At 61.3% G+C, this 12,263-nt stretch overlaps 5 protein-coding genes across 6 annotated transcripts in view; all 5 read right to left on the bottom strand.

Annotated features, from left to right (window-relative positions):
• Positions 1-310: 310 nt before the first annotated feature.
• IUM83_16340 (TKL protein kinase) lies at positions 311-1,621 on the bottom strand (the record flags this gene model as incomplete). Its single annotated transcript, XM_067941215.1, has 1 exon — positions 311-1,621. One exon carries the CDS (start codon positions 1,619-1,621, stop codon positions 311-313), a length of 1,311 nt encoding a protein of 436 aa, XP_067798393.1.
• A 440-nt stretch (positions 1,622-2,061) lies between these two features.
• Positions 2,062-4,037, bottom strand: IUM83_16339 (TKL protein kinase; the record flags this gene model as incomplete). Its single annotated transcript, XM_067941214.1, has 2 exons — positions 2,062-3,863; positions 3,941-4,037. The coding sequence occupies 2 exons, from the start codon at positions 4,035-4,037 to the stop codon at positions 2,062-2,064; spliced, it is 1,899 nt and encodes a 632-aa protein (XP_067798381.1).
• Positions 4,038-4,542: 505 nt separating this feature from the next.
• Positions 4,543-5,124, bottom strand: IUM83_16338 (elicitin-like protein; the record flags this gene model as incomplete). The annotated part of the gene is made up of 1 exon (XM_067941213.1): positions 4,543-5,124. The coding sequence occupies one exon, from the start codon at positions 5,122-5,124 to the stop codon at positions 4,543-4,545; it is 582 nt and encodes a 193-aa protein (XP_067798465.1).
• A 1,398-nt stretch (positions 5,125-6,522) lies between these two features.
• Positions 6,523-9,030, bottom strand: IUM83_16337 (Coiled-coil domain-containing protein 11; the record flags this gene model as incomplete). 2 transcript variants are annotated; one of them, XM_067941211.1, is made up of 1 exon in its annotated part: positions 6,523-9,030. In XM_067941211.1, one exon carries the CDS (start codon positions 9,028-9,030, stop codon positions 6,523-6,525), a length of 2,508 nt encoding a protein of 835 aa, XP_067798461.1. The 2 variants fall into 2 exon arrangements, with proteins under 2 accessions (XP_067798461.1, XP_067798462.1); XM_067941212.1 differs by having other exon boundaries at positions 6,523-8,190.
• Positions 9,031-11,481: 2,451 nt separating this feature from the next.
• IUM83_16336 (Flagellar radial spoke protein) overlaps positions 11,482-12,263 on the bottom strand; it is a gene marked incomplete at both ends in the record, with an annotated part of 2,430 nt that continues 1,648 nt past the window's right edge. Inside the window, 3 exons of the mRNA XM_067941210.1 lie at positions 11,482-11,588; positions 11,668-11,855; positions 11,923-12,230. Of these exons, the coding sequence (XP_067798435.1) occupies positions 11,482-11,588; positions 11,668-11,855; positions 11,923-12,230 (603 nt within the window). The remainder of the gene's footprint in view (positions 11,589-11,667; positions 11,856-11,922; positions 12,231-12,263) is intronic.

The raw sequence follows: 12,263 nt of genomic DNA, 5'->3' as shown, positions 1-12,263 counted from the left end.
TCTTTTCCATTTGATGAGTGTAGCTTCTGTAGAAATGCAGTGCATCATGAGGCGTGGCATACCAGGCACTTGGTCAGCGACCGCTGGCGGTTTATAAACGCCTAATGCATGTTTTCGTTACGCTTTCTTCCACTACACACGAGTGTCATGCATTCGGTTCCTAAATTCACTCACGACAGCATCAATCGAGCTTTGCGTGCTTTGCAACTGGATGCGTTCACACATCATGAGAGTTTTCATGCAATGTACAAGTAAAGGAACTCCTTGAAGCAAATGTTACTAAAGCTTAAACTACGGCGGCATGGGCGGCTCAAAGCGAGTAGTTGCTCGGGTACGCCTTCGAGATCGTATGCAACCGGTACAGCACCTCGGCAGCTGTGGGGCGGTCCTCGGGCTCCATCAGCAGACACTGCTGCGCCAGCTGCTTCATCTCCACGGGGCCGACATCGGAGAACTGCACCTGGAGCCTACCCATAAGCACAAGTTGAAGCACCGCTGCGTCGGGCAGGGGCCGGCCTGTTTCGCTGTTTTCCTTCGCGTGCGAGTACGGCAGTTCGTGCGTGTCCAGCTCCGACAGCACGACGCCGAAGGAGAACACGTCTGCTTTCTCGCCATAGCTCTCCCCCATCACAACTTCGGGCGCCATCCAGAAACTCGTGCCAACTCCAGCAGTCATGGTCTTATCGGACCGTTCTCGGGAAGCTCCAAAATCCGTGATTTTGGCGTCTAAAGTATCCGTGAGAAGAATGTTGCGCGATTTGAGGTCGCGGTGGAGCACCAGGGGGTCCAGGGAGTGCAGGTAGGTCAGTGCGTGCGCTACCTGCAGTGCCATCTTGATCTTGGCGGGGTCGAAGCCCTTCGGGTGGTCGTTCTCGTAGTATTTTATCAGCAGGCTGCGAAGGTCACCACCCTCCATGAATTCCGAGACGGCGTACAACTCGCTGAGCGACTCCCAGGCCACGCCAATGAACTGCACAATCTGCGGGTGCTCCATTGTCGCCATGAGCTTGATCTCGGACAAGAACGCCTCGATGTGGTTCATGTCCTTCCTAGTCGACGGCAGCAGCGTCTTGACGGCGACAGTTTGGTCACGGTATCGGCCACGGTAGACCTCACCGAACCCGCCGCGGCTGAGCAGCTCTCCTCGCTCTACGCGGTCGACGGGGATGCGGGCGGCAACGATCACCGGGTCATCCCAAAGCCCAGAGGAGTGTCTGCCCCCGCTGCGGTGCGACGGGCCTGTGGACGAGTACTGGTCTCCGCCATACATGGAAGCGACGGTGCCGTTGCGGTTCGGGTGGGCAGTGGAGCCTGTGTAGGTGGAGCCCGTGTTGTGCTGGCGTTCCTGCTCGTAGGGTACGTCAATGGCGTGCGAATCATTGGCCTTGGGCGTGTTGACCATCGCGGCGGCCACCGCGGCTTGCAGTTCTCGCTGGCGTTTGGCCTTTCGGCGCTTGCGCATGCAGCAGCAGCAGCAGATGAAGAGCAGCAGCACCACGACGCATCCGGCGACGATCGCGATGAGCGCGCCGGTGCTGAGACTCACCGAGTACGAGACCTCGTCGCCCTGCGCCGCGGCCAGCAGCGGCAGCAGGCAGGACACCACCGCGGCGGCCAGCATGGCGAGGGTGAAGAGCTCTTCGGCTTGCGCTGATAACGGGGGGAGTCGGAATACAGGGCAGGGAGTACTGCTGCAAGCGTAGCGTCGCAGAAGGCATACGGTAGCGAATCAGCGCGCCATGCCCGTCAACAGATGGGCAACAGAGCCGCGCATCCTGGCGAAATCCAGGACTTACTCCGTCATGTCGGCGCCGGTGACCGAAGTTCCGTTGCTCCGAAGTGGACTTGCCACGGTGCATATCTAGGATACTGTACGTAGGAACGAGTTGCCACGGCACATTTGTCTTGCGCACCCACGACGTCTACAACAAAGTTACATGTAATATATAATACAAAAACTTTGAGCTGAAGCAAAATGCTTTGCAATTGGGACTTGCTCCAACAAATTCAACATGCTAGCGAGTTGTTGCACTTTATTTTCAATCGCGTGGCTGACGCCCATCAGTACTGCCGGTTGCGGGCCGCTACCTGCAGGTAGTACAACACCTCGGCCGCCGTGGGGCGATCGCGGGGGTCCACGTTCACGCAGCTGCCCACGAAGCGAGCCATGTCCGGGTCCATGAACGCCGAGAAGCGCACGCGCAGCTTGCCCAGCGACACCATCTGCAACACCGCCGTGTCCGGGAGCGGCCGCCCGCCACTGCCGCTGCTGCCGCTCTCTTTCGCGTGCGAGTACGGCAGCTCGTGCGTGTCCAGCTCTGAGATCACCACGCCCAGCGAGAACACGTCCGCTTTCTCGCCGTACCGCCTCCCCATCATAACCTCGGGCGCCATCCACAGCGAGCTCCCCACTCCCGCGGTCATGGTCGCGTCCGAGCGGATGCGCGAGGCGCCAAAGTCCGTGATCTTGGCGTCCAAATTCTCCGTCAGCAAGATGTTGCGCGACTTGAGGTCGCGGTGCAGCACCACCGGCTCCAGCGAGTGCAAATACGTCAGCGCGTAGGCCACCTGGTAGGCGATCTGCACCTTGCTGGCATCCATCCCCTGGCGGACGCCCGTGGCGAGATAGTCTTTCAGCAGCGAGCGCAGGTCGCCGCCCGCCATGAATTCAGTCACGCAGAACAGGTCGCTCAGCGACTCCCACGCCACGCCGATGAACTGCACGATGTGTGGGTGCTCCATTGTCGCCATGAGCCGCACCTCGGACAGGAACGCCTGGATGTGCGCGAGGTCCTTGCGCTTCTCCGGCAGCAGCGTCTTGATGGCCACGTCGTGCTCTCGGTAGCGCCCGCGGTACACCTCGCCGAAGGCGCCGCGGCTGATCACGGTCCCCAGCTCGATGCGGTCGATGGGGATCCGCGACGCCAGGATGACCGGGTCCTCCCACAGCGTGCTGCGGTGCCGCCTGCCGTCCGGCATCGAGCTGCCCGACGAGCGCGAGTTCGCGGCGGTGGTTCGGGTCATCTCCTGGTACTCCGTGTCCGCCGGCGACTGGCCTTGGTCCAGCCGGCGCGCGTGCTTCCCCACCACGGGCGACTCGAGGAAGTCCTCCGAAGAAGCGTCGCTCGACCGCTGGTTGTTGCGCCGCCGCTGCGCCATGAAGAACGCGAAGAGAACGAGCATGAAGACCACTGCCGCCACAATGATTCCGGCGATCGCGCCGACGCTGATAGAGCTCGACGACTTGGTGGAGCTGCTGGGGTCCGACTGAGAGCTGCCGGACTGGGCGGCAGTCTTGTTTTCAGCGCCACCGCTGCTATTACGGCTGCTGCTGCTACCGATACTACTGGTGGAGCTGGTCGTTGGGGTCAAGACGATCGTCTTCTCCGTGCCGCCGCTTCTCGTGATGACCACGTAACTGTACGACGTGGTGCCGTCCCCCAGCGTCGTCTCCGTCACTTCCACAGTCACGAGCTCGTCGCCGCCCAGCATGCTCGAGTCGACCCCAGGAGGCAGCGTGGACGAGTTGTAGTGCTCCACCACGGGCGCCGCCGTTGTCGTAGCGGGAGACAACGTCGCCGCCGTCGTCGCCGCGGGGGCTGTTGAGACAGTTGCTGCTGGGGCTGTAGTCGCTGTACTAGTTGCTGTTGTTGTTGTAGGGCTTGGAGCTGCTGTGGTGGGGCTGGGCGCTGTCGTGGTCGGTGCTGTCGTTGTGGGCGTCGGGCTTGTAGTGGCTGGCGCCGTGGTTGCTGGAGCTGTGGTGGCTGGCGCTGTGGTTGCTGGAGCTGTGGTTGCTGGTGCTGTGGTTGTCGGCGTCGCAGTGGTCGCAACTGGAGTCGTGGGGGTATCGCTCGAGCCTGAACCTGTGTCGACAGAGGAGCCGTCGCTTAAACACGACGTGGTGGGGCTGGAGCTCGAGGACATTGAAAACACAACTCACCCGCGTTTTGCACGGACGTCACGGCCGTGAGCTGAAAGCAGAGCAACACCAAGCCCATGTGCCAGGCCGTGGGACGGCGCCCTCGCCGAGCCACCATGTTCTCTTCTTCGGGTGTTAAGTGTTCGCCAGCGAGTGAGCAAGTGGGTGCAGCGATGGCATGCGTTCCCTATGTATAGTTGGGTCCAGTGCGCTCGAGGCTTGGCAACCGGACGGAGGCTCACTTGGCTTCGACAAGGTTGCCCTGGCGTAAACCCCAGCCTTCTCCGATCACTATGCTTCACGGGGCCAGAGGGAGGGCAGTTCAAGCTCGTGCATGGGACGTCGAGCTGCCGTTTCCTCGGGCGCTTGGGGCGAACCTGCCGCAGCTTGATTTCGGAGGCAACGCAAAGACCAGGAGACATCGAGCTCGACACGCGCCGAGTCACTCCAAATCCGCAACACCACTGCTGATTCAACATCAAAAATCGGGGACAGCACGCCGGGACCGCCAATATGCAAACCGGAAACGACGCGGGAAGGTTAATGTGCAATAGTGAATCCGCAACGAGGACACTATATAATCGTTATAACGGGACCAAACCGGCCTTCATAGACTGCTACGCTTAGAAGAAGGTGGCGGCCACGGCGGCCAGGACGGCACCGGCCGAGACGGCGGCCATGCTGGCGCCACTGCTGCCCGAGGGGGAGGCGGCCGACGAGGACGAGGCAGTCTGCGAGGTGCTGGAGCCAGTCGAGGTGGTCGGGGCCGTCGTGGTCGAGGCAGCCGAGCCCGTGGAGCTGGTCGTCACGGTGGCGGACGTGCTGGAGCCGGCCGTGGAGCCCACGGTGGCCGTGGTAGCCGACGAGCCGGCGGTGGCGGTGGTCGACGCGGAGCCGCCCGAGCAGTAGTTGGTCAGCGGGGTGATCAGGTCGGCGTACAGGGCAAACGTGCCGAGGGTGCACTCCGAGGGCGCGAGCGTCTCGAGCTGCTTAAGAACCGACTGGCAGGCCGTGCTGGTGCACATGATGGCCATCTCGGCGTCCGTGGGCGTGGCCAGCGAGGTGACCGTGTAGCCCGAGTCCGAGGCGCACGTGGTGGTGTCCGACGAGGTCAGGAGCGTCTCGAGCGAGGTCACATCGCACGCGGCGGCGTTGGAGACGGCAACGAGCGCAGCGGCGGCGGAAGCGACGGCGGCGAACTTCATGGTGTACTGACGGGGTCGGGAGTAGGCGCTAGCTGCTTGATCGGCAGATAGAAAATTTGGGAATGAACGTTTCCTGCGCCGCCGTCGTCGCCAGGCCCCAAGGCGGCACGGCTTGCGCGAAAGCTCTCGCGATGCTTGTCAGCAGCCAGTGGCCCGCCTGCGTGTCTCCCAGAGGACCAGACGCTGATCTGCAGGCCAGGCAGATGGCGCGCAGAGCGCGAGCTGTGCCCTTGCGACAAGCGAGCTTACAAAAGCCAAGTACAAGTTCTGACTTCTCGGCGGTTGTGGTGACCGGGCTCACCTTGCAGTCGCGGGATTCAGGGTGCAGGAGGGCCGTGCAAGGCCGGCCCGCGCGCGGCAAAGCGTGCCTGTGGCGACGCCCTCGCCGCGGCCGCGGGCCGCGACTATTATATTTAATAATGGTGTATTCGTCACATCAGCTGGGCAAGCGGTGACCGCCTCACAGTGTGAGTCACACCGCTGGGCGGCAGCAGCAAGCAGGACAATCTGACCCGCACGCCCGATGCTGTCTGCAACCTGCAGTTTTTGACAAGCACGATGTGGCGCCGCCACATGGGACGCGAAACTTGTGGACGTACATGTAATGCCCGGCGCGGTTGTGTATCCACGCCCTTCCACGTCCCCGTAGAGACTGATCCGCGCTATGCAGTGTTACAGTACATGTATGTACATTGCCGCGGATGACAGCGTTCGCGGTTGGAGCTGACGGCTATCGCGCCCCGCGTGTCCATGCCTCATTTTGGCGCTCGGTCGGCTGCCATTCAGCTGGGTACTGTACCTTAGTAGGTGCCCAGGTCCTCGGCCAGGCCCGCACGCCGCACCATGCTGCTGCCGCAGCCCCAAACTCTCGATCAGAGAGCGCCAGCTCGCCGCCGATTTCTGAACCAGCCCCGTTGACGTGACCCGCCTGGGCGCAACTGCAACGTTACCAACGCACCGAACGTACGTCAGAGGCCCACGCTCGTGACACCTACGGTGCTGCGGCCGGCGCTGCCTGGGCCATCAGTATTAGGACGCGCGGTTCGCTTCTGTCGACCTGCACGCGCGCAGCAAAACTTTCGGTTGTGGTTTTCGTGCATTCGCGTTCATGGTGAGGACCCGACGTAGCTTTTGGTCCTGCGAAGAAGAACAACGAGGTGAGGAATCCCGACCAAGAACGCCAAGCCACCACAATTTCGTCGACACGGTGTTCAAGCCGCGCACCAATGCATTAAATTATCGTTTTTCAGATAGGTCAGGCGCCCCGTTCTCGCTCGGGTGGCGCTCTGCATGTACATGATCTAACATGTGGGTAAAGGAGTCGAGGGTGTAGCTCCGGCGCTCGCTTGCATCCGCGCGCACCGGGTCGTAGGAAATTATCCTGCACGTTGACGTCCATCATGCGCGGCCATCCTGCTTTTGCCAGTGAGACTTCAGCAGTGCGAGGCGCAGCTGCAAACGGACGGGGTCCGACGCAGCGTAGTCCATGGGGGTGCGACCTTCGCGGTCCACTCGGTCTGGGTCGGCACCCGCCGCTACTAGCAGCTTCAGAATATCCCCAAAGTCGTTCGCAGCGGCACTGTGAAGGCTGGTTGTCCCGTCAGTGGGCTGCGTCGCGTTGGCATCTGCGCCGCGCGCCAGCAGCAGCTCAACCACTTCCCTTCGGCCCTTCGACACGGCACCACGCAGAGGTGTGGTCTTGTTTGTTCCCGATGCGGCTTCCAGGTCAGCCCCATGGTCCAGCAGCAGCTCGGCAACGTCCTTGTGACCGCAGTAGGTGGCGATGAAGAGAGCGCGCAGGTTATTCTGCGCTTGAGCTTCGAGTTGTGCGCCGTGTGCCAGGAGCTCCCGAGCTACCCCCACGTGGCCGCGTTCGGCTGCAATATGCAGCGCCGTCATAGTGCCCGGGTGCTTCTCGGCGTCGACGTTTGCGTCAAAAGAGAGCAGGCATCGCACAACGTCTCCATGGCCTGACTCGGCCGCCAAGTGAAGTGGCGACGAGTGGCGCTGTGCACAAACAGCGTCCACATCAGCTCCGTTAAGCAATAAACTGTTGACAACCGTAAGGTGGCCGTGCTTGGCTGCATAATGCAGTGCGGTGTAGCCCGTAGATGCAGTTGCGGCATCCAGTCTTGCCCCACCCCACAACAAGTGGAGCACAACAGCAAGGTGGCCCTGGCGGGCCGCAAGCACCAACGGCGTGGCTTGCTTTTTGCCACCTACGGCCTCGATGTCGGCCCCACGAGCTAATGCGTGCTCCACCATTTGCAGGTAGCCGTGTTCCGCGGCAGTGCACAGGACGCGCGACGCTGCGTCGGGCAAGCTGGATGCGCACTCGTCGTGAGCGAGCAGGAAACGAACGATCTCGAGATGACCACGCCGAGCTGCCAGCATGATGGGGTGCCTCGACGGCTCAAGCGCGGCAAGATCCGTCGAACTAGCTGCACCACGAGCCAGAAGATATTGCACCATGTCAAGGTGACCGTTCTTGGCTGCTAGGCACAACGCTACTTGGTTCGATCGACAGGAAGAGGCCTCTTTCTCTAGCTCATCCGGGGTTCGCGGCTCGGCATCGGGTGCTTCTTCGACTGGAGCTTTCCCTTCCGTTTCCACTGCCACCGATTTTTTCCGTCTCCGATGTCGCCGCCGGCGCGAGCTCAAGCCAGCCGCCTCGCCATCTCCAGCTGCAGCTAAATAGTCCGTCGTCACCGCGTCGATGTGTGCTCCATGCGCGATCAGTAGTTCTGCAATTTGTACGTGTCCGTTTTCAGCTGCGCGGTGCAGTGGCGTCGTGCCGCGCTCTGTGGCAGCATCTACATTGGCTCCTCGCTCGAGCAGCAGCGCGGCCACCTCCACGTGCCCCTGGTACGCAGCTTCGTGCAACGGAGTGGTGCCTGCTACTGTGCGCTCATCCACAGCGAGACCCTGGTCAATCAGATACGAGGCCACATCAGCGAAGCCTGATGCCGACGCCAAGTGCAAGCCAGTAGCCCCACCAGGCAGCGCCGCTGACAAACTCGCACCGCGAGCCAGGAGCACCTTGACGGTCTCCAATTGTCCGTGCATAGCCGCAACGTGTAATGGCGTGGCGCCGTCGGTGTCGCCCGAGGGGCTCGATTCCTCCGTTAGCAGCGCCTTCCCTGCAAGCTGCTCGGGCGACGAGCACGTCGACGAGCTGCTGCTGCTGCTGTCAAGGCCACTGCCGTCAGTCCCGGTGGAATCGCTGGAATCGCTGGACTTTATGGACTTGATCGGGGAGCTTTCGAGGGACTTGGCGTCAAGGTCCTGGTCCCGCCCGCTCTTTTTCGATGACGACGAACTCTGCGGCTTCCTCGGCTGATCCTCCGGGTTTTCCGTCTGCTGCTCCAGGAACTTGGCCACGTCTGTGTGCTCGTTCATCTCGGCGATGAAAGCGGCGTCGTTGCCGTCCACGTCGCGAGCCATCGCGTCCGCTCCGTGCGAGACGAGCGTTTGCACTAAGGACAAGGATCCTGCCCAAGCCGCAAACATAAGTGCCGTGAAGCCTTCGGGCGTTGCGACTTCTAGATGAGCGCCTGCCCTCAGCAGCTCATGCACCGCGTCTTCGTGGCCTCCGACGCACGCGAGGTGAAGCGCCGTAAAGCCGTCTTCATCAGCTGCGTCCAGCCAGGCGTTCGTCGAAGAGGACGACGAGGAGCATTTGGCGATGTCGGTGCTGGAAGACGGAGAGGAGGCGCTGGTGCGAGCCGTCTGCACCAGCTTGGCGATCTGCTTGACGTCTCCGGTTTGCGCTGCCCGCTGCAGCAGCTGCGCGAAGCTGGCGCCGTTGGTGGAGGCGGAGGACGGCGACGAGAAAGGCGACATGGACTCCTCGTCCTCCGTGACGGGGCTGCCTCCGCTCTGCGTGCTGGAGCTCGTGGCGTGCATGCGGAGAAGATGTAAAGTGGGGTCACAGCGGGACGAGGCGAGACGAGGTGAGGCGAGGCGAGGCGAGGTGAGGCGAGGCGAGGGCCAGGAGCAGGAGCAGGAGCAGGAGCAGGAGCAGGAGCAGGAGCAAGGCGAGGTGTCGAGCAACGGCCGGAATGCAAGCCGCGCTGGACTCGCTATACTGTCGGGAGTGTGGGAGACTGCGTGGAGCGAGGCCGGCAGCGGATCTCGCGAGCAGAGACTGCCGACAGGCGAGCGACGGACGAGGCGGGCGTCAGTTCAGCGCAGAAAGAGGCGGCTCGCGAGAGGCAGGGCGAGCGTGGTTCGGCGCGTCCGAGGTCGAGCGAGTCGCTCGTCGCACCGGGCCTTGGCGGATTTTTCGAGTGCGTCATTGGTGATGGGTTGGACTGAGCTGGTGGTTGGTGAATGATCGAGTACTGGGACTCGATTATTCGGCATCCGCTGCTCGTTGGAGCCTGATCTCGAAAGCGAATAGTCGTCGGGTTGTGTTAAACAGAGAACGGCGCGCTCGAGCTCGGCGTTGAAGCAGCTTGAAGGCCCTTCCGAACGCCGTCGAGCAGTGTATTGTACTGTGTGCGGGGAACCTTCGGCGCGTGCTCAGGCGCGTTCGTCGCTCGGTGCAGTGCTCGGTGCGTCAAGTGCCGTGTGCCGTTCGAGTGCGGAGCTCCGCCGGCTTGTGCATTGGCCCGGTTGAAACGATAGCACGATAAGTGCGTGTGCGTGTGTGGCTGGCGTGCTCTCTGCGATCCCACCGTCGCGGGCGTCGGTGGAGCGGCAAGCTGAGATGGCAGGACTGCTGCTGTGGGTGGGGGTAGCGCTGGCAAGGCCAGCGTGGGTGGGAAGTTGCATCGGTGCCGTCAAGCATCCTTCCAGCGGCACCGGACGCTGTAGCTCATTTCAAATGAATTCATTTTGGGTTGGATGCTCTCGACCACCCATTTAAAAGAACGTCGGCACCGGAGCTGTGCGGCCGGAGCTACGTGCATTACAGCACCGGTGCCGGTGTTCTGGTTCCACAAATTGATGGCGTAGTGGACATTGGGGCTTTTATACGAAGGCTCTCGTATGTAAGTAGTGCGAGCCACTCCACGGTGTTCATGTACCATATTATCGTGGCCTCTGGACTGGCACTGGGTCATTTTATGATCCAGTAGGCCACCACAGCGTCCGGTGCCGCTGGAAGGATGCTTGACGGCACCGATGCAACTTCCCACCCACGCTGGCCTTGCCAGCGCTACCCCCACCCACAGCAGCAGTCCTGCCATCTCAGCTTGCCGCTCCACCGACGCCCGCGACGGTGGGATCGCAGAGAGCACGCCAGCCACACACGCACACGCACTTATCGTGCTATCGTTTCAACCGGGCAATGCACAAGCGAGCTCCGCACTCGAACGGCACACGGCACTTGACGCACCGAGCACTGCACCGAGCGACGAACGCGCCTGAGCACGCGCCGAAGGTTCCCCGCACACAGTACAATACACTGCTCGACGGCGTTCGGAAGGGTGCCTTCAAGCTGCTTCAACGCCGAGCTCGAGCGCGCCGTTCTCTGTTTAACACAACCCGACGACTATATCGCTTTCGCCGAGAAACCTTCCGAGTCGGAGCTGCCGAAGGGCGCCCCAGGCAGCTGGGTGCCGGACTCAATGCAGAGTCGCCGGTAGCGCCACGTCGTATCCTGCACCAAGTGCACCAGCGCTCGGACCGCTTCAACCCCCATCAACCAATGAGCGCGCACATTCGAAAAAATCCCGCCAATGGCCTCGGTGCCACCTCGCGAGCGAGCGAGCTCGGCTCCGGAGCCGCCAGTCGCGGCGTCGCCAGCAACCGCACGCTCCGGGCCCTGCCTCTCGCGAGCACCGGCCTCTTTCTGCGCTGAACTGGACGCCCGCCATCGTCCGTCGCTCGCCTGTCGGCGTGACGCTCTGCTCTCGGATCCGCTGCCGGCACTTCGCGCTCCAGCCCGCGAGTGCCACAGCTCCACGTCTTCCGACGAGTGAGCGAGCGAGTCGCCAGCGCGGCTTCCAGCGTTTCCACGGCCTCGGTGCTCGACACCTCGCCTTGCTCCTGCTCCTGCTCCTGCTCCTGGCCCTCGCCTCGCCTCGCCTCACCTCGCCTCGCCTCGCCTCGTCCCGCTGTGACCTCCTTCTAATGCCTCGTCACTTTTTCAGCTTTTGAGATACTGTCACATGCGGTTGCCCAGTCCAAGTTATCGAACAAGTGGGGCATCAACGAGCGGTCCCAAAATCTATTGCGATGTCCTCTCCCCAATTCACGTTCGTCCTTGCTCGCTTGCGAGCGCAAGATCAATCACCCCTATCCTAGCTAATTTCGTCGCAGCGATGTATCAATTACGCAGTGATTGTTGCCCTCGCAACGCTCGAAGCCCATACACAAGAACCAACCCTTAACGACAGGAATGAGCAAGGCTCACTGTGGTGCCGGGGCCGGGGGCATCTCCGAGGCAGCTTCGCCAACCTTCAAGCCCTCCAGCGTCCTGATGAGCAGCGCTTTCTCCTCGATGAACTGCGGATCCTCTGCTTACCACGACACAGTACCAACGACGGTCAATCTCCGTGAAATATATCCTCATAACGAACGGAAGTCCGCACGTACCTTTGCTGTTCTGGAAGTTTTTCAGGTATGCAATAAGCTTCTCGCGATTGTTCACTAGAATTTGCGAGATAGACTCGGGCTTCTTTGGGTTAGCCACGAACACCTTGAACACATGGAACGCCTCGAATTGAATGTTTGCACTCGTGTCACGTAGCAAGTTCATCATCATCTTCAGGTTCTCCTTCTCTCTGACAATACCAACACGACATTAGTACCCCGAACTAGTTTCACGCAGCTTCGCTCGCACAAACGCACCCAATGTACTTCATCATGATGTCGAAGTTGGAGCGATCCAGCAAGATCTCTCCAAGCAGCTTTAGCGACTGGCGCCGAGTGACGTAGTTTTCAGACATCAACAGGCAGTTGTACTTCGCGAAAACCACTTCAAAGTTGGACGTGAAGAACGTAGCAGCCAGCGTCTTGTGGCGCGTGAACAGGTCCTTGAAAGTAGCAAAAGCGTCCGACCCGACCTCGAAGTTGGGCAGATGCACATAGACATCGAAAAACTTCCACAGGTCGGGCGAGTACAAGATCTTTCCCGCAAGAATCTCGTGGCGAATCGACTACCACAAGCATGAAAAGTAGACGTAAGTTCT

The sequence above is a fragment of the Phytophthora cinnamomi genome, assembly GCF_018691715.1.
Source record: "Phytophthora cinnamomi strain GKB4 chromosome Unknown Contig9, whole genome shotgun sequence".
Lineage (NCBI taxonomy): Eukaryota > Oomycota > Peronosporomycetes > Peronosporales > Peronosporaceae > Phytophthora > Phytophthora cinnamomi.
Note: the sequence above shows the minus strand (reverse complement) of the source record. Positions and strands in the feature narration are given on the sequence as shown.